General features: G+C 36.5%; 3 protein-coding genes across 5 annotated transcripts in view; 2 read left to right on the forward strand and 1 right to left on the reverse strand.

Moving 5' to 3' along the window:
* The window catches only part of Rga (CCR4-NOT transcription complex subunit regena), a 77,033-nt gene extending 73,112 nt beyond the window's left edge, over nt 1–3,921 (forward strand). The window contains exon 7 of the mRNA XM_089102820.1: nt 3,616–3,921. Coding sequence (XP_088958946.1) covers nt 3,616–3,823 — 208 coding nt within the window. The 3' untranslated portion in view covers nt 3,824–3,921. The remainder of the gene's footprint in view (nt 1–3,615) is intronic.
* A 2,191-nt stretch (nt 3,922–6,112) lies between these two features.
* LOC148942666 (uncharacterized) lies at nt 6,113–6,529 on the forward strand. The gene has a single exon (XM_089102320.1). The coding sequence runs from the start codon at nt 6,113–6,115 to the stop codon at nt 6,527–6,529; it is 417 nt and encodes a 138-aa protein (XP_088958446.1).
* A 10,113-nt stretch (nt 6,530–16,642) lies between these two features.
* The window catches only part of LOC148942667 (inactive phospholipase C-like protein 1), a 440,344-nt gene continuing 435,414 nt past the window's right edge, over nt 16,643–21,572 (reverse strand). The window contains exons 20-21 of one of the 3 annotated variants that reach the window (XR_016143118.1): nt 20,540–21,075; nt 16,643–16,773 (exon numbers count right to left, since the gene is read on the reverse strand). Coding sequence is in view for 2 of the 3 variants with exons in the window: in XM_089102764.1 (XP_088958890.1) it covers nt 20,686–21,075 (390 nt within the window). In the remaining variant the exon portion in view is untranslated. The remainder of the gene's footprint in view (nt 16,774–20,539; nt 21,076–21,572) is intronic. The other 2 variants (XM_089102764.1, XM_089102765.1) reach the window with 2 other exon arrangements.

Raw genomic sequence — 21,572 nt, forward strand, 5'->3', positions numbered from 1 at the left:
TCCAGGCTTGTATCGCCCAGCAGCATATTCCTGATTCGCTATGTGAAGGTCTGGTAACTTGCATTTTTAAGAAAAATAAAGACCCAAAATCCTATGACGTATTTAGACCGATTAACTGTATGTTCGACGATTGACAAGCTTCTTGAGAAGCTTATCAAGCTTCTTAATTAGCATGAAATGTGATCATGAACTAATTTGTTTTTTGGGAAGGACTTGACGTGCAGAAGAAATTTGTTTTTTTGGCAGAAGGTCAGCATTAAATAGAACTGCTATTTTTGCGCTCCACAATAAGGGAAAAGAAACACACGATGCGTTTGTTTTAAAATTTTAGTTTGAAGTCGTTCAAGTTCACAAGAAACACGTACCTCATGACACTTAATTCTGCCTATAGAGCATGAAAGCAGTTACCATCTGTAACATGAGTATTTCAATAGTAATGAGTGTGTTCTTACTTTGAGATACGGTATTGAACATCCATCAACCTTGATAAAAGTTTCCAACGTCCTTCAACTATCGCCAAGAACTTAATTTACATTGCTTTACATTACATTGCTTAATTACTAAACTTATATTTGGTTGTAAAGAGTCTACTAAAATAGTATAAGAGCTCTAAGGTAAGCACTCTTCCCGGGGTGACAGGGGTTGCGGAGTAGCTGACTTGTGACATTGATGGGCGAGTGTAAAGTACTTGGAATCGGTAGTTTCGTCATGGTTAAATGTAGTTGAAGGTCTAAACACAGAATGAAAGGGTATTAATCCAAATGGCGGGATTTCGGCCCGAAACCTGACAGGTCAAGGAAAAAATTTGGTAACCCTGGCACCTCTTTTCTGATTCCATGTAACCTAGTACCTTTTAACCACGATCCTGTCGGGGATTAGTTCTCTGAAAAAACTTGACGCAATCCATAATTCAGCAATTCGGATTGCCTTTGGAGCCAGGAAAACGACGCCAACAAAATTTCTGCACAGTGAAGCTGGGGTACCGTTAATTTTGACCCGTATGAAAACAAACAAAAAAGAACAGACTGAAACTACCAAAAATATCCAGAAAACTAAGTCCCAGGAAAATGTTACTTTGTGGTCATTCTTTATTTTTTGCATGGTTGTTGTCTGTGGTCTTTTAGGGTTATAGTCTGGGGTGAAAAGGACGCAGCCACGTCACAGACAGTTGAGACAGCACGATTTCAATTTGCTGTCACATGTATGAACATTGCCCACTATCCATTTCACAGTGGTTGCATTGATTTTCTGTGTTTAATCATTTAAATACCTTCAAGGTTTGTTATTATTTCAATTCATAAGCTAATAATAGGTGTTGGCTAGTAGAAAGAAGATGGAAGCAGGATAGGAACTAAAAATATATGGATCCAGCTGATTCAGTAGGTTCAAATGGTCCAAAGAAATATAGTTACTTAAAATTGAAAGAAATATGACAAAAATTAGACTTTGTCTGCAGTTGCTCTGTACAACTGAAGGCAATAGATTGCGTATAGAAAATCTCTTTCCCCAGTCTTATGTTTTTGGTCTCGCATTTTATTTCTTCCGTGTATAGCCTTTCTTGTTCATTTTGTAAAATGCCGTTTGCCTTTCCGTTTAAGCTCTAATTTTGTCACTTTCTATCTTGATTTTTTCTATTATGACGAAACGACAGGCTCTTTAAGTTCTTTAATTTAGTTAATTAATTCAGAATGCAAAAAACATAACAGCAGAACGAATGATGAAACTTCGTTTTGCTTCCCGTCAGTCTTTTAGAGTGTGTTCTTACTGCTTTCTATAGATTGGTCTTAAAAAATTTTCAGCCATGTTAAACATCAGCGGTGGAAGATGGATGGCCGAAGCTAACAGAGATATTCCTTTGTTTTAGTGAATGTAATGCAGTCTATATATTTGAAAGTTGCGCAATTTTTTTTTGTAGTTATATGAATATTAATGAGCTGAGACTTTGTATTTTATTCCATAGGATAGTGGTAAAAAAAAAAGTTTATCCACTTGACACAGACTCAATGGCTAAAGGCCTGGTGTTCAGAATTCGTCCGGATTTTCTGTCACCGTTCTGAACTTAGCGGGCTGCCATGTGGAGCCTGAAAAAGTGAGAAAAGTAGGGTTGCTGAAGAAGAACGTCTTAATGAAACAGCTTTAAAGTCAGAATGAAATACGACTACGTTAGGTTACAAAATCAAATACATTTCATCATTTTTTCGAGCTTCTAGCTGCTTCCCTTTGTCAAGTTTGACAAAATTGATTGACGAGATCCCTTTTTTCTTTATGGAATCCCATTTGGCTTGTAGAACTGCTCTCTGAACTTTTAGAATGTGGTACTGTACTCGCAAATCGCTCGAACAATTCCAAAAACATAATATATAATAAAAAAAATTCTTACTGATTTTCTACCGAATTCTGAGTGTCATCTACCGATTTTCTGCCGAAAATCACTAAGGTTTTCCAGATTGTTTGAAAATAAAAGTGGAAACGCTGCCTGGGACACTGAAATCACTATCAGGAAGCACTGAATTCCCTGCAATCATAATACCACATGTACTTCCTATATTTAAGAGCCTTACAAAATCCCTATATAAGTATCATATCCAGGTGTTCACTGATGGTTCAAAAGACAATCAGGGAGTTGGTTTGGCATGTTTAATACCTATATGCAAATAAGTCTGGTATATTTTGTGACTCTAAAAGTGTTCTAACAGCAATTCTAAATTTTCATCTAAAAAAGAATAAAAGTTTTGAAATTCATAAATGTTATTCTATGTTGCTTGAATCATTGAATAGTGGTTGATCAATATCTTTACAATGGTTGCCTGGTCAGGCTGGGATCCCCTGTAATGAGGCTGTAGGCAAATTAGCAAAAGAAGCCATATTAGACGGTGAAGTTTTAACGCCAGACACACCAAATGAAACAAGCCAAATTGCTAATATAATACAAAAGATAACAAGAAATGACAGATTATTGTTATGTAATACAGCAACAAGCAGAATCAGCAGTGACAGCTTGACCTAAACCAAGTCAAATCTTGGAATTTACCATCATCTTAACCGACAAAGAGTAAGAGCTGCTTTTCGTATAAAATTAGGACATTGTGGTACAGGAAGGTACATGGGACGTTTTTACGGTGAAAATCCCAATTGTGAAAATTGTAGAATAAATGAAATTTTGGAACATATTTTGTTTGATTGTCCATCATATGTAAACTATAGGAAAATGATAATGGATTTTTTTTTCATTGAATGGTTTGCCAATGCAGATAAATTATGCTACATGGAATAGTGAACATTCATTAACAATAACTAATCTTATATTGGAATTTTTGTTAATGACTGATAAACTTGGAAATGTGTAGTGCCTTATCTTTAAAATTGTATACACTGTCGTCTTTTAATTTGCAGCAGTTGGAAGTTTACTGCACATTGAAGAAAGAAAAATAACACGAAGTCCGGTCACAAGGTCCTTGGAGACGTGAGGTGACCTCAAATAAACTCAAGTCAATCAACTATTATCTCTCGAAACTTGTTGTTTACAAAGAATACTTTTATTTTTAGATGGCTAAAACAATGATTCTTGCGGACTCATTAACTTGTGTGTTTTGTTCACCTTTCTTTTTGTTTTAGGTATAGCAGAGATTGGCGGTATCATCGGGAAGAAAGGGTATGGATCACTCGAGCTCCAGGTATGGTTCCTGTTGAGAAAACTAACTCATATGAACGTGGTACGTATTTTTTCTGGGATCCACAAAATTGGCGAAAGGTTGCCAAGGAATTCCATGTGGATTATGATAAATTAGAAGAACGGCCTCATCTTCCTGCCACGATGTTTTGACCTGTGATTTTCCTTTTTTATGTTTGACTGTATTATATTTTGTATCTTTTTTGAAGCTAAGGTTCTCAACATTGCTAAATAAACTCGTTAAGATATGATCAGTTCACTTCTTGCTTTTTTCATGCTTCGTATATTCAATTTTAAAAACAGATAATGTTGGATATAAACGACTATTGCAGGGATGAATATTTGAACCACATTTAAGGTCCCTAAAAGGTCCCTAAAACTTCCAGGTATGTTAGTCACCGAAACATTACATAATTTCAATAAAAAACTAAGTAAAATTCTTTCCAGCTATTTAGTACGACAGGTTACGAACAGTCATTAACATGACATATACTACATTTACTACTACTACTACTAACAACGACTCACTAGAGCAGTAAGTCGCCTGAGGCCAACACAGCTACGCATGCTCCTCCTCTATCCCAAACTATTCAAAGTTTCCCCCTTTACACCTTCCCGGAAGTTTTAATGTCCTTTAAATCTTTCCTTGCGGCATCCTCCCGCCCCATTTGGGGACGACCTGGTTTCCGTTTGACCCTAGACGGATGGTCGACAAGGACGGTTTTTGGCAATATGCCATCCTTCATCCGCAGATCTTGCCCTAGCCATCTCAACCTTTCTCTCATTATAGTTCTAGAAAACGGGATTTAACCACACTTTTCACAATTTGTTTAAAAAATAAACAAAAACAGTTTGAATATCTAGCTACATAGTATCCTGCTCGACTATCACAGTGCCTTTTTCAGTCTATGTCTGGTAAATGTCGGAAGTGACAAAAAAGGGTATGTGCAAATGAACCATCCGTCATCTTGAATTTACCCTTAGTAATTAAGTTAAGGCACAAACAATTAGACAGTTCATCTTATCTTACAGAACAACAAAATACATTGATTTCGACTGGACTTGATGATATTAAGTTTATCCATGGATTTGAAAAATTAGCTTAGCTGCTTTTATGATTAGCTAATAGTAATTAGATGAGGTCACAAGTAACCTATTTCTTTATCAGAAAAATAAAACTAAGAAACTAAGCTAATGAAATTAAGCTGCTTTATTATGTGTTTAGTTTGTAAAGCAAGATGGTAAGGCATGACCTTTCCAATTTTTGATAGCTTAACAATTCTTTCCTTGTGGAATTCGATTGACTGGAATGAGAACTTGGCTTAACCGTTTGAATTGAACGTCTATCCATTAAAATGTTTTGTAAGGAAAGAAAAAATGATATTTGTGAGATTGGTTCTGTCTAGCGCTTATTTAAGGAGTATTGTGATGTTTCAAAAATGAATAGAAAAGCTGAAAATTATCGAACTAAAGCGTGGGTGGTGGAAAAAATCCCATTACATATTTAAAAATCCAAATTAAGTTATGATTGCGTAATTGGCAATTGTGTCTGCTGGTAGATTGGTGTATTAATCTAGATTTAAGCCTTTTAACAGACGAAACTCAAAATCAAAAGGCTTTGTTTATGTTTCGTTTCTTAATAGAAAAGACGGATAAATTTAATTAGCTATCTTAATTGTACCCATTAAAAAAAAAGGAGGTGAAGGTACTACGAATTAACCGTAAACTATTTAGGATAAAATTAATTCAACAGAACATGTACGATTATTGCAGATATTCATTGAAAAGCTCGCACTAGTTTCCAAATGTTTATGATAACAATATCTAAAAACTGGAAATGTTATTTCGTGATAAAAAGTATGCAAGGACCAAAGGTCTGACTTACCAGCTGTCGCGAGCAGAGGGAGATAATGGTAGGCTATATTTGTGTATCCGAAGGCTCAAGCGCGCAGAGAAAAGTCCAAAATTACAAGACGTTTGCCTTCTAATGTAAAAATTAAATTTCCTTTCACGGCTCTTATAATCGAGTTGGTGTATCATCTGCGTTATTTGTGGAATATCTACTTAATATTTTACAAGTTTTCACCATTCCATTGTAGTATTCGCCTAAGATTTGTAATCAGCTTGCTCGTAAATCGTCAGTACCATCCTGGGTGAAACGAGGCCTTGTTTTGAGTTTGTACTAGATATGTTGTTATCTTTGGTCTTCCTTGTACAAATTTGTAATAGGTTGTTATCACACTACGACCTTGAAGATTTGTAACAGTTAACAAAGGATTCTCAATGACCTTACCCTAAATAATCAATAATGATCACGAGTAGGAAGAGGCATAGCATCTATATATCGGGAAGCTGGGTGGGGCGAGGTCACGGACGAAATGTGCCAATTTAGGGCTCTTCAATTATGCAGATTGAGGATTCCTGCATAGTTCTGATTTCCAGATGAAGATCCTTGGAGGGTCAGTTTATTCGATCCTGATATACGGAGCTGAAACATGGCCTACAACTGCAGCTGTCCAGCGCCGTCTCAAAACTTTTCAATCTAAATGGCTTCGTACAATCGAGGGAATCCGATGGACAGACTTTGTTAGCAACGACCGTCTACGAAGTATGACTTCCCAATCACCTTTGTCACTCCTGGTTGCCGAGCGGACATTTCGTTGGTTTGTACATCTTTTGCAATTGCCTACCTACACTCCGGCTAGGATCCTATACGGCTTTGAACTAACCAGTAGTGTCGGGAATCGTCCAAGAGGAAGACCCAAGTTCCAGTGGAGTGATAGTATTGGGATTTTCCTGGACCAAGCAGGAATTTTGCTGACTGATGCAGAGGACATAGCTGCAGACCGCCCCACGTGAAGAAGGCTGACGACGCTCTCAACGCCATCCCGGCATGAGGGTTAATTAAGTAAATAAGCAACAAATGTACCGTTTGTCAATTAAGTAATTAATGTAGCTTTTATTTTTGATGTCTGGTTCGTAAAAATAGCCTCAGATTTGTGATCAGCATGCTTGAGAGTTCTTAATACCAAATTTGGTTGTAAATCAAAGTCCCTTTGTGAAATATGTGCTTAATACGTTTTGGTTTATGACGGTTATACTACTTCTTTGGGGACTCTTAATTATAAGGGTGTATTTATTATGGATACTTTCCTAATAACCCCTCAATACTAATATGTAGAATGAGGTAAATTGTGTCTATGTGTGTGTAACTATTGGTGTTACAGGGGGCCGGGGTCCCCTGTAACATATGTTTGACGTCTATATTTAAATATTAGCTTTATGTGTGCGCGTAATCAGCAAGCTCAGATTTGTAAAACAGCGATTCAAAATAGGTCCAAAATAGCAATATGCCCTGAATGTAAAATTAACGCTAAATATTTACAGTATCGAACATACTCAAATATCCTCTTGAATGATTCTTTTTGGCTATTTCTCACTAATTTTGCATCCTTCTCAACTTTCTTCAAACGAAAAATACTTATAACCGACAACATTGGCATGCAAATATTTGGTGGATAGATTTCTTCGCGCGCGTTCCAAAGATTGAGTATCAAAAGATTGAAAGGGATTTTTATAGGACTACTGGTATATGAAATGAGAAACTAACGTGGAAAGCTTTAGAAATGAATGTGCTACAAGGTTGCATTAGATCCTCGCAAACTGCAAAAGTTAAATGCGTGGTTTTCAACAGCTTTAAACCAATTGGCTTCATAAAAATTTCCACCCGACGACAGTTTTACCCTTATAGAACAAAAACTGCTCTTCTGAGGCAAAACCGGCTAAAAATGACACCTTGTTCCAACGTGATTGCTTTTGATGTTTAAAAACGGTGCTAGATATAAAACTTAGGCTTCAATTTAGCCGTTGTTCATCTCTCCAAGACCTCTCATAGCCTGATAGCATTGATAGAAAAAGGAGGCATGTCACTGCTACCAATACTAAAACGTGATCCCTTGATTCTTCAAACTGGGGCATTGTAAGTCCCCGGTCAAAAAGTTTTCTACCATGGTGATACCAAGGACTTGATTTTCATCATTTTTAAGGTGTTTCAGGCTCTTTTTCAAACGCTTTTGAGAATTTGGTTTACAATTACAAACTCTATTAAGTTGAACCCAAATAATAGGTGCCCTTTTAAATAAGTGTCAACTGACAGTTTCCACAGCTATTGCAACAATAATGCAGCTACTGCTGAAACCCAGACTCCCACTACTTGAAAAAAGGGAAAAGGAGGACCTTTAGATAATAACAAAGCACTCTTAGCCACCCCCTACCAACAGTTTGAGCAGGGGCATTACCGCTTTGTGGCAAAATTCTCTTTCCATTTTAACTGATATTGGTGAATTATATAGACTGCACCCTCTTTTACTTGGGCAAATTTTATGTTGCCCTCTGGCCCATAAGGCCAGAACATAATTTGCACATTATTGAAAAAATACAAATTAATGTGCATTGTCAGTTTAAGAAACGTACATATGCTGAAATTTATTCCTTAAAATTCAATAATACTTGATTTAAAGTTATAAAAGTGAAAACATTTAAACAAAAAATTTTCGATAAAGTGCAAATTACGTTCTGGCCTTGGGAAGGCATAGGGGTCTTCCTAATAGCCCTAATAATGTTAATTTCTGCTCGTTTTGAGTTTCAATCGGTCATTTATTGTAATTTCTGTGCGTTTTGAGTTTGATTTATTTATCCATGCTGACTAGTGGCAGTTTTATGCTTGGTAGATTATTTGATTTTATTTTTGTTAATTTTTGGTTTAATGGAGTTCATTACTTTTCAATGAAAAACTTATTTTGTGGAAAAAGTTTTTTAGTTAATTTCTGTTCTTTTATATTGATAAAGTCGTTTTAAAGAAAAAGAAAATAATAGTTTAAATCTTTTCGATTCTTTTTTAAGAATTTATAGTTTGGCCTGCTATTTGTCTGCTGGCGAAAATTTTTCTACAATTTTGAACAACAGACACCCTTTTAAAAATCTGGACACAAATAGTAGTATTTAATTTAGTTTTATACCTCCTCTAGTTGAATTGAAAAATAAAACTTGATACCATTCGCAAAAATATCTATCTATACTTTTGACAGCTTGGATATACTTACACTCTTCTGATTTAGCTAGATTTTAAGAGCAAAAGTAGCAATGGAAATAGCCCCAAAAGCTTGAGCATAATACCCTCAGTCGTTCTTGGGAAACTTCTGAGATGTCTTATTGGCAATCAGCATACACACAGTGCTTTTTGATTTAATCTTAAGGCAACATTTAGTTTTTGAACATGGGCAAATTACATAACTGTGTGTGTGGGGGGGGGGGTTGACCTATGCAATAGCCCTAGAGATACAGTTACACGACCGTTCAGCTATGCTGAACAAAATGGCTATCCTAAATTTTGATTGGAAGTGTTTGGAAAATTATGAGCTAAACAGGAGGGCTGATTGGCCCTCCAATCACTTTTGACTCTTAAAAGGGTACTAGAACTTTGAATTTCTAATCAAATTACCTACTTTAAAATATCAATGATATTAGTAGCTATAATAGAGCAGCACTGCCTCTGATATTGCTTATATGTCTTTTTAATGCTTGCATGCGTATAGTTTTTTTTTGTTTAATTGGAACACCCCCTTAACGTTTCAACTTAGTGCCCTTAGTCTCATTAGTTACAGTAGCTGTAGAAGTAGTATCAAAAGTATACAAATGGTGCGTTCTGGCTAGTTCAAAATCTGTCACAGCCTACCAAGACCGTATCCAGGGGGGGGGGGGGTTACCCGGTTTGAACCCCCCCCCTCCGAAATTTTTGACCGAATCGAAAATAAACCGAAAATTATTAAAACCTAGGTAAACATCAGTAAAATTAGTCGAAAACTGAGTCAAAAATTAGTAACCCCCCCCCCCGAAAAAAATCCTGGATCCGCCCTTGCAACCTACCCTGAAAGGTCTAACTTAATAATATAAGCTGTTATTGTGATATTGCTTTGTCACGCTATTGACAATCTACATGATTATAGTTTGTTTTTATTTAGTTCAGCATCCGTCTATATATTCCTTCAAAGCTTCACCTTAATACCCTTAGCTTGTGTAGTAGCAATAGTTGTAGTAGGAGTAGTAGCATTAGTAGAAGTGTACAAAAAACACCTTTTTTTCAACATCCCCTGCAACACACGATGAAATTTTTAGCTTAATACCATCAACCGGTCCTGAAGCATTGCTGATACAAGCATTGATTTTGGTTAGTTCAACATCCCCCATAACAAGCGCTGTAAGTTGTAATTTTACACACGAAACTGTTCCTAAGATACTGCTGATATTCTTTTTCGACAACTTGCATACGGATGGCAGGCTGTCATCCGTACAAGAGAAATTTTCAGAAGTATTCTCTGAAAATTTCACCCTCATGCCCTAAGGTATAGCTGCAACAGTAGTCACAGCAGTAGTATAATTACTCAACTTAATACAATTTGCCACTGCTATGACATTGTCAATTTGCTCTTTTGATAATTTGTTTGTTCATATACTTCTTGAAATTTTTATTTTAATGCCGTTAGCCTTAAATGTAGTTACGACAGAAGCAGCAATTTGGGCAACATATATATTAGCGGTAGAGCTGCTAAATATTGCAGTAGAAGTAATATTAGTAGTAGTCTGCAAATACTGCCTTTCGGTCAATTTATCATCCCTTTTAAGTGTTCCCTGAGAGTTTCAACTTAATACACAAATCAATTCTTAAGATGCGCTATTTTGACATTCTAAATGCACATAGTGTCTTTTGTTAGTTCGAATTTGCCATCAATATTCTCTTAAGTTATACCTTCGTAGACTTAGCCTTAAAAGTACTATTATCTTAGTAGTTTCGGTGGTAGAAAAAGCAGTTGCAGTGTTAGTGTTGTATTAGTAGACGTAGTAGCAGCAGTATTAATAGCGGTAGTAGAATGTGCATATTGCCTTTTGGTCAGTTGAACATCCTTTTCATGATGCCCCGTAAGTTTTACCTTGACACGTTAAGCCGTTCAAAAAATATTGTTGATGCGCGCTTTTGACACCGTTATAACGCCCTTTTCACCTTAATACTCTAAGCCTTACAAGTTGTTGCAATTGAAGAAGTAGTTGGAGTAGTTTAATAGCAGTAGTAGCATAAGGAAAAGTAGCAGTGGTATTAGTGTTATTAGTGACATGTATATATTACCTTTTTGTCAATTGATCTTCCCCTTTTGTCAATTGAAGTATTCTCCGAAAGTTCCAACTTAATACCCACATCCATTTTATAGATGCACCCTTTTGACAATCTACAAGCGCATAGTGTGTATTTGATTTAGTTCAAATTCCCCCTCAAAATTCTGTCAAATTTTCACCCTCATACGTGTAGCCTTAATTGTACTAGTAGTAGTAGTGGGAAGAGTAGTAGCAGTAATAGCGCATAATTATAAGTAATAACAGTAGTAGGAGAAGTATTAATAACAGTAGTAACAGTTACATTTTGCCTTTTGGTCAACTGATCATCCGACTCATGATGCCCCTGGAGTTTCCTCTTGGTACGATAAGCTGTTCCAAAAATATTGCTGATGCGCCCGTATCAGCAATCAGTATACTCATAGTATATTATGATTTAGTTCAATTTTCCCCTCAACATTTCCTCAGATATTTTTTTTAATATCTTCAGCCTTAGTAGTACTCGCTACAGAAGAAGTAGTTTTGGCGATAGTAGTGGTAGTAGTAATAGTACTTGTGGTAGCTGTAGAAGCAGTAGTAGTTGTAGTAGTAGTAGTACCGTGCAAATAGTGTCTTTTTGGTCAACTGATCATCTCCCTTATCATTTCCTGAAATTCCAAATTAATATATTCAGTCATTCCTACGTTACACTCTTTTGACAACGCATATACACATTACATGTTATGGTTTAGTTCAGCACTCCCTCAACATATCTGAAAGACTCATCTTAATGCCCTTCGTATATTGAGACAGTAGAAGTCGAATATGCTTTTCTCAATAACACACACTATATGTAAACAAATTGCATAACTTGCAGCCCTTGCCTTGATGTCTGGGGGGAGGAGTTAAATCTTCAAACGCATAATTACTGAACCTCTAAACAATGCTACAAAAAATTAACGTCTCAAAACTTTGTTTGGATGTTTGTTATGGGAAATGACGGGCGTAAGGGGGGTTCAAAAATCACTTTGACTCTTAGAAAGGGCACTATAACTTCCAATTTAAAAGCAAATGAGACCCGTCTAAGTTTAATACGAGGACTCATTCCATTAAAACCGTATATGCCCTCAGGGCATAACTTAAAGCCCTTGCCCCTGGGCTCTGGGGGGCTATACCAACCCTGGAGACATTACTATATGTTGCATGGAGTATTTTAAACAAAATTGCCATCGCACAATTTCAATAAGATACGTTTGGTGAAAAGACGGGTTGTTGGGGGGGGGGAGGCTAGTTGACCTCCATCACTATTGACTCTTAAAAGGGAACTACACCTTCCAATTTCAATCAAATGAACCACCTCTAAAGTTTATACAACCATCCCTTCCAAAGAACCTTAAATGCCCCAGGGGCATAACTTACAACCCTCACCCTCAGGCTCTGGGGGTTTGTATCAGCCTCAAAAGCCTTGTTGTATAATCTTTGCACTATTTTGAATAAAAGAACTGTCTCAAAATATCAATATAATGCATCTTGGGAAAACGCGACGTCTTTGTGTGTGTGTGTGGGGGAGGGGGGTAATTGTGCTCTGATAACTTTGACTCTTAAAAAGGACATTAGAACTTCTGATTGCCAATCCAATGAGTCCCCTCCAAAGCATATACTACCACCTTTTCTATAAGAACCTTATATGCCCCCAGGAAACAACATACAACCCTTGCCCTCAGAGCTGCAGGGATGAGGGGGGTTCTTCCTCAGCGATATAATTGCCGAAACCTTCAACTACGATAAACAAAATTGTTATCTCCAAACTGTGATTGAAGGTGTTAAGGGAAATTATGAGCATGGAGGGGGGGGGTTAGTTGCTCTCAAATCACTTTGACCCTTAAAAAGGCCACTATAACTTCCAATTTCAAATCAAATTTGCTCCATCTCAAGTTTATACGACCGCCCATTCCATAAAAACCTTATATACACTAATGGCATAACTTACAACCCTATACCCCCGGCGCTGGGGGGTTTTGTCAACCCTAGAAGCATTATTGTATGTTCTTTGGACTGTTTTGAATAAAATCGCTATCTCATGATTTCAATCAGATACGTTTGGTGAAAAGAGGGGTTGTCGGGGGGGGGGATAAATGCCCTTCATCACTTTTGAAGCTTAAAAAGGAACTAGAATTTCCAATTTTCAAGCAAATGAGCCTCTTCTAAAGTTAAACAACTATCCCTTCCATAAAACTTTAAATGCCCCGCGGCGTAACTTACAACCCTTGCCCCTAGGCTCTGGCGGTTTGTATCAACCCCAAAAGCCTTTTTGTATAATCTTTGGACTATTTTGAATAAATTGACTGTCTCAAAAGGTTTTATTCGATGTATTTCGGGAAAACACGACGTGTTGGGGGGAGGGGTAGCTGCCTTCTTATCACTTTGACTCTTAAAAAGGGCACTAGAATTTAAGATTATGAATCCAGTGAGTTCCCTCTGAAGTATATACAACCGCCCTTTCTATAAAAAAAAGCTTATATGCCCTCGGGGCATAATTTACAACCCTTGCCCAATGAGCTATGGGGGCGGGAGTATCTTTCTCAAAGACATAATTTCCAGACCCTTCAACTACAATGAAAAAAATTAATGTCTCCAAATTTTGATTGGATGTCTTTGGGGAAATGATGAGTGTTGGGGGGGGGAGGGGCGCTGGTTGCTTTCAATTGACTTTGGACTCTTAAAAACGGCACTATAGCTTTCAAGTTCAAATCAAATGAACCCCATCAAATCAAATGCCCCCGGGGCATAATTTACAACCCTTGCCCTGTGAGCTGTGGGGGCGGGAGTGCCTTCCTCAAAGACATAATTTCCAGACCCTTCAACTACAATGAAAAAAATTAATGTCTCCAAATTTTGATTGGATGTCTTTGGGGAAATGATGAGCGTTGGGGGGGGGAGGGGCGCTGGTTGCTTTCAATTGACTTTGGACTGTTAAAAACGGCACTATAGCTTTCAAGTTCAAATCAAATGAACCCCATCAAATCAAATGCCCCCGGGGCATAATTTAAAACCCTTGCCCTGTGAGCTGTGGGGGCGGGAGTGCCTTCCTCAAAGACATAATTTCCGGACCCTTCAACTACAATGAAAAAAATTAATATCTCCAAATTTTGATTGGATGTCTTTGGGGAAATGATGAGCGTTGGGGGGGGGAGGGCGCTGGTTGCTTTCAATTGACTTTTGACTCTTAAAAAGGGCACTATAACTTTCAAGTTCAAATCAAATGAACCCCATCTGAAGTCTATGTGACCACCCATTCCATAAAAACCTTATATAACCCCAGGGCATGAGTTACATTCTTATACCTAGGGCACTGGGGGGGGGGTGTCAACCTTAGAGATTTTGTTACTTGTCTTTTGAACTACTAAGAAGAAAGTGGCTATCTCACAATTTTAGACAGATTAGTTTGGTGAGGAGGGGCAATCGGACGGGGGGGGGGGTCTACCTGCCCTCCATCACTTTTGGCTCTTAAAAGGGAACTAGAACTTCCAATTTTTAACCAAATGAGCCTCCTCTAATGTTTATACAACCAACCCTTCCATAAAAACCTTTAATAACTTACATAACCCTGGGCATAACTTACAACCCTTTTCCCCCGGCATAACTGTCGACCCCAAAAGCCTTGTTGTTTAAAATTTGGACTATTTTTAATAAAATGGCTATCTCAAAATTTCTATTAGATGCATTTTGGGACAATGACGTGTGTATGTGGGGGGGGGGGGTAAGCTGCCCTTCGAACACTTTAACTCTTTAAAAGAGCACTAGAGCTTCTGATGACCAATCCAATGAGCCTCCTCCGAAGTTTATGTGACCATGCTTTCAATAAAAACCTTGTATGCCCCCAGGGCATAACTTACAACCCTTGCCATGAGGGCGGGGGGATTTGTTATCGTCAAAGACGTAATTGACAACGCTTTCTATAAAAACCTTATATGCACCGAGGGCATAACTTACAGCCCTAGCCCTGAGGGCCCTTGGCGGGGGGGGGGTGTCATCCTCAAAGACATAATTTCCAGACCTTTCAACTACGTTGAACAAAATGACTATGTTAAAATGTTCATCAGAAGTATTTGGGGAAATTATGGGCGTGGGGGGGGGCATTCTCCCTCTGACGACTTTCGACTCTTAAAAAGGGCTAGTGCCCTCTCAATTTCCAATCGAATGAGCCTTTTCGAAGTTTCTACGAAAACACTTTTTATATAAACCGTATATGCCCCCAGGGCATAACTTAAAGCCTTTGCCTTGAGGGCTGGGGGGGGGTCTAATCCTCAAAGACATAATTTCAGGACCTTTTAACTACATTGAACAAAATGGCTATCTCATAATTTTTATTAAATGGTGTCTGGGGAAATATTGGTTGTGGGAGGGGGGTTAGTTTGCCTCCAATCACTTTCCTTGACCCTTTCCACTGACCCTTTCAATTTCCAATTGAATGAGTCCTTTTCTAAGTTTCTACGACAACTCATTCGACACGAAGTGCACTGGTCTAAGACAAACCAAACCAATAATTAATGCATTGTGCCAACATCGTTCTTTACTCAGGCAGTGCTATTGCGCTGCCTATGATTGATTTGATGCACCAAGGTATTGATTTGAAATACCAAGGGATAAAAGATAATTTTGAGGGGAAGGGTGGCGGTATTTTCAGTCTTTTCACAGTTAAATATTGCGGATATACTTGCTTTTGAATATTCTTATTTAGCAAAGCTTTCCCTATCAAGATAATTGTTCTATACGGTATTTTTCGTAAAGCCAACTATATAGCTATATTTGTACTTCCCCACTTTCACTTTGTGGTTTTTGTCTGGATTCATGAACAAAAAAAAAAAAAAAAAAAAAAAAAAAAAATGTATGAGACTGGCCCAAAAGAAGTGAAGAATATCGAAGACCCATTTGATTTACGATGTATTATTTTTATAAGACGTTGCATAGTCTCCGCTATCCGTCGCTAGCCTTCTTACAATTTAAGCCCTAGTTAGTGGTACTTCACTTTGATTTAATTCGAGCCAATGGAATTTAAGCATAGATTGCCTATAAATTATCTATCTGGAGCCAAATGGGAAGTAGATCATCCCTGAAAAGGATACGAAGAGGTCATAAAGAATAAGAGGGCATTAAAGAAAATTGGAAATTCATGGGAGGCAGTAAAGAGTAAAGCTTTGAACAGATTTGGTGGGGGAGGAAAATGTGCAGGTTGGCCTCAGGCGGCTTTATGGTAGAATAAGTCGTTAAAACTACTGGTAAAACTAGTGCTTTACTGAAAACGCAAAATCGACGCAATAAAACACGATTTGGAGCAGAAAATTCCTTAAGTGTCCTGCAGAAAATTAAAGACTAATTCATAATGCTTTCAATGGTCTTTTACTTTCTATGAAATCAGTAAATTTTTGCATACAAATTTAATTCTCTCAAAACCTCAAGTAAGGTCAGTTTTCAGTAAAGCACTAGGTCTTCAAAATTCTACAAATTTAGGGAAACATTGTGAGTCAGTTTATTGGTACCAATATTGCTGATCTACGTTGTGTAAACTTCGAAGCAATAATTTCTTTTCGTTTAAGTTTTATCTTTGCTCTTCACTTTACTATTTAAGTGTGACCTTTCGATTATACACGAAATGTCAGGTTTAAAAATACGACAGGCTTTAACCTTTTAAGAAAGCAAAATTAAACATAATAGTTTAAACAGTAAAACACCATATTGTCGCCCTAAAACAAAAGAAATGACCAACTTATTCTTTTTCTTAAAGTTAAAGTTCGGGCTAACTAAAAAATTATATTATTTGAACCATATAAGTGAAGAAATCTAGTAACCTTAGAACAAAATAAAAAGAAAACTAACACATATGTCTATTTTATGGCCTGGAATGCAACTATCATTGCTACTCTTCATCGGGATATTCCTTCGGGGGACACGGAACGTACCTGAAAAAAAAAAATTATAAAAGTACTCTTGGAAGGAGAAATTTTTTTTCTATTGCTTCATATTATTTTTCAAACCAGATCGAACTTGCTTCTAATAACAAATAAAAAGAAATTATACTGCCTGTTCCTATAAATATGTAATAATTAAAGATATATTTTTCAGTGTTTTGAATCACTTGCTAGTTTAGAATGGTTTTCCTAGAAGAATTAAAAAAAAAAACTGAAAATAGTCGTTTGTCTGTAATACGTCTGTTATCTGCCTTGTCTTGAAAGTATTTGCATAGAATTACAGCTCCCGTTCATGAGTATTTGAATAAAACCATTTACGGGTACTAACTTGAGGTAAGTCTTATTTAATTAGTTTTTTAATTAAGTCTCATTTAATTGGTTTTTTAATTGATAAAAAGTAAAAAGAAAATCAACATTCCTGCTCACGCAGAAATGTAATTTTCCTTATTGTTCATTGTTGAGGATTGTAATCTTACAGTCAGAGGACTTCGATGCCAGATTCTACAGCCAGAGTTAGGTTTTTTCTCAAGGGGCGGGGATGTAGAATTTGCCACCTCCTATCGCAAAATTGTAAAATATTGCAATTTAAGCTTGTTTTGCCGCCTCCCGGGCGTGCCACCCGGGGACCTTGCCCCTTCTTAGCTCCCTAGGTCCGGCCCTCCTTACAATAGACTTTTTGTGGCAATGACGATTTCAGAGGTATACTTTCCATTTCAGTCCGGCGTCATTTTTAAGGCGTTTCAGACTCTTCGAAAATACTTAAGAATAACTTCCCCTAACAAAAAATAATTGTTCATTTGAGCCTGCATAGATTTTTTTTTTTGTTAAACGTGTGCTTTTAATCACTCCCATAATAGGATGTGTTAAATTTGCTATCTTGACTAAAATAAAAAGGTAGGTGAATTGAAGACAGAAAGCAAGGGAAAAGAAAAAGATAATAAAGTGATGATATTATTTATGTGGCAAGTACTTGGAAAGTCAGGGATACATTTATTTAAATTCTTTGACATAGTCAGTTGAGTAAATATGCAGCTTTCAACATAATTTAGCTAGGATGAAAGTCAGTACATAATTTGATACCTTCTTTCATGCTCTGTTATATTTCAATAAACACCTCTGAGAGAAATTACATTTTAAGCCCTTAAAGGGCTCAAAACAGCCCATACAGACTTAAAAATGTATTCCTAAAAAAACTGACTAAGCAGAAAAATTTCCATTTATAGCTGGTTCAGGAATGATAATTATTATTTTCATTAGTCTGAATAGTAAAATGTTATTATGAAAACAAATTCGCAGAAATTTTTAAAAAGAGCCATTTACGCCTAAAAAATGATGTCAGTTTTGCTGACGTCATTTTCAAGGGGTTTCAGACTCTTTTTAAAAAAAAACTCTGCAAATTTGTTTTCATGATAATATGATAAAGCGCAACGGTATTGGCACTGAGAGGGCCAAAGCACCCCTCTTCTTGCAGCAGGGGTGGCTACAGAGCGGGGGGGGGGGGCGAGGGGGTGTTCCCCCCTAACGTAGTCTAAAGTAGTGTAATTTACTTAATTAACCTAAGTTTGCGTTAATTAAACTTGCTCCTAACGCAAGTTTATCGGATCAACCTTTTTGTGCCCATCCCCCTAAAACAAATCCTGGATCCGCCCCTGCCTTGCAGAAACGATAGTTCATTCTGGAAGATTATACTCTATTTTTAAATGCTGACACACTGTATGAGCTCTTTTTTCTAGAAGCAGTATTCTACAAACGGTAAACTTTGACGCAAAGACTAAGGTCCAAGGAAGCGGTAGCCCTCCTCATAACTAGGGTAACCTTTGATATCGTATTAAAACGAACCTAAATTATATAAGAAAGACAAGGCTGTTCTGTAAAAAACGCATATAAAACCTAAAACGAAAAAAAATTATTCCGCATATAATGGGTACTCCACACCCTACTCTTTACATTGAAGTTTGACCCCTCCCACCTATTTTTGGAGAACAACGGCAGAATCAAGGACAATTTGAATGGAATAAAAATTGTATTTCATCCTGCCTTAAGAATGGAAGAGCCTATTGATGGACATTTCTTTTAAACAATATAATTCTCTATTCAAATACTTTAAAGGCCAATCGGGAAGCAAAACACTTTCAATTACCCTTTAACTAAACTTATTGCACTCATAAATGCTTTCAGTTAAGGACTATAAAATTTTAGTGTAAACACCATTCGTTGAGAAGTGGATATCCCCCCTCATATACGGAATAATTTCTGTTCATTTTAAGTTTTATTGTCGCTCTTTACTTTAATTTGAAAACATTTTTTACTTAATTCCTTTTCAGAGACTAATCAAGCTTCTTCTGTTTTTTTTTTTTTTTTTAAGATTTAGGTCATTTTTCTGTTCAATTACAAATCCATTAAGCATCGGCAATGATTTGTATTTATTTATTTACATACGATTTAGACTGCCTAGTCTGCCAATATACCAATGAGTCTACATTTTCTACAACAAATTCCTTACTAGATTTTAGAATTTTACCTTTCAACCATGCAATAACACTGTGCAAAAATGGTTACTTAAATTTTTTAAAGGTTTATGTCACTCTGCGAGTTTTTAATATGTTATGTTTCTGCAGTCCTATGGTGTTAATATTTCAACGTAAGGCGAAAGATTTCTATTGTTCAGTAGCTGAGATTCAGCTTTATTTCTCTACCGAATTGTGTTTTGGGATTTGCTTTGCATTTTGTTGAACAGTGGAAAACACGTTAAAAATAGGTGAAAATCATACGGAAATAGAAATATTTTGCTATTTTTCAGGCAAGTCTAGATCATTCTCTGCAAAAAAAGGTTAAGCAATACTATATTTCTGGCTCGGTGAGGGGTAAAAGCTGTAACTAATGAGTCTGATTATATAGGTATTGTGACCTGTTGGTATAAGCTACAGTTTAAGACCTATTGCAAAATTGCGTGTTGTATAGGATAAAAAAAAATGTATAAGATAAAAAAAGACATTAGAAAAAGAAATAAATCTATAAGATAAGAAACAGGACTGTATTCACAACACACCAGTTAATGGAAATCTAAATCGAATAAACAATAAAAATTAGAGCTAATAAGAATTTTTGTGCGTAGAGAGGGGTGGTAGCACCAGGCCTCTCCCTTTCAACTACTTCTTCGTTATGTGTAAGCTTTTTAGTTCTTTAAAGATGGTTTTCGACAATTTACCCATTTTTTGGGACGAATTTATCCCCTCTGATCTTCTTGTAGAAATATTCCACGTGTATCCCTGATTCTGAAATATATTTGGAAGCTCATTACTTTGAACAAATGCTGGCTTTGAGTTTTCGCGAAGGGATCAAGTAAGAGAGCACAAAAGCATTTAAAGTACAACAATATAAAACTTATTAATTGGGTAAGAATAGTGAGGTCTATAACAAAGATTTTAGCGTAAGCGAGGAATCAACAGGCCAATACACTTCGCCAATAGTGGGTTAAGTATGGAAAAGGTCTATTAATTTTTCTTCATAAAATGGCCAGGAATTTTGTATTTTATTTTCAATTGTTTTTAACAATTATAATTATTCACTTAAAGCTTGAAAAGCTAATTCGGTATTCAGCTTAATAGATATTCAATTTGTTTTATTTTCGAAGTAAACATGCTTGTCTCGTGCTCTTGAGAGACTTGTAAATTGCTTGGACAATACAGAATTAGAATAAAGCAAAAAAAAATTGTAAAGCTGAATCAAAATATACATAAATGTTATCCAGACATACATCTAGAAATACATTCCAGGATGAAAGAAAGTCATGCTTTCCTGTGGAAATCCGTAAAAATCCGTATAAATGTTGATGAACAATTGAAAAACACCATAAACAACGAAACAACATAGGTTCAAACAGGTAAATCTTTAAAGCTAACACTATAAAGCTGTGTTGGGTTCATATTTTTCACCAAGATAAAAGTTCGCCTTATGAACTGGGGGTATAGGGCTACGTGATCTAGGGAGGGGGCTTTGAGGTGATTTTGTCACATCTGGATTATACCCTTGCAAGTTCGACTCTAGAGTTGAGTTTGATTTCTTCAATATGCTCTTGGGCTTAATATCTGGGAGAACTGGAGATGTTGGAGCCTTTTTTAGCACTGTATTTTCGGCACTTTCATCATTGCGACGGGGTGAAGCTATTCCGGGACTTTCGCAGTCTGTGTCATCGGGCAGTCGTGGAACTTTGAAACTGAGTTGAATTTGCTTTTTTTCACGTATTGAACCTCGGCTAGAGATAGTACAAATCGTAGTTGCAGAGTTTCGAATCTAAAATAAAATAGTTAATTGTTTTATTTATTTCTATATACAGCGTAAAGTAAACTACTTGTTGCTACATAATAGATAACTAATTTAGTGTTAGAAAAACACAAAAAAAAAACAAAAAAAAAACTAGGGCATAGACGATGATAATACAAAAAATGTTGATAAGAATAATAATAGAATCAAAATACAGCCTTAGTGATCAATAAACTAAAACAATCTATAAAATTTATAAACGATATAGCGGTGCTTAAATGATTCAATAATAACTGCTTCAATAACCAAAAGAGACAAGGTAATTCATGATTGGGTAACCCTATTATAAGTATTTGTCTTGCATTTTAACTTATTTAATTCTCATGCGGTCTTAAGGCCAGCGTCGAGAGAGCCAATACCATCCTCCTCCAAAACAACCGATCCTGAGCAGCCGCTGGTATATCTTCACGTCTTATTACTGCCTTGCTTAGGAACTAATGTAGGCTACCGCATAATCTTATTCTTGG

Source organism: Artemia sp. Qi Xiang Cuo, chromosome 16 (assembly GCF_049724085.1).
Source record: "Artemia sp. Qi Xiang Cuo chromosome 16, ASM4972408v1, whole genome shotgun sequence".
NCBI classification, from domain to species: Eukaryota; Metazoa; Arthropoda; class Branchiopoda; order Anostraca; family Artemiidae; genus Artemia; species Artemia sp. Qi Xiang Cuo.

Coding starts and splice junctions, on each gene's coding strand:
- LOC148942666 (XM_089102320.1), top strand. CDS start 6,113: ATGAAGATCCTTGGAGGGTCAGTTTATTCGATCCTGATATACGGAGCT.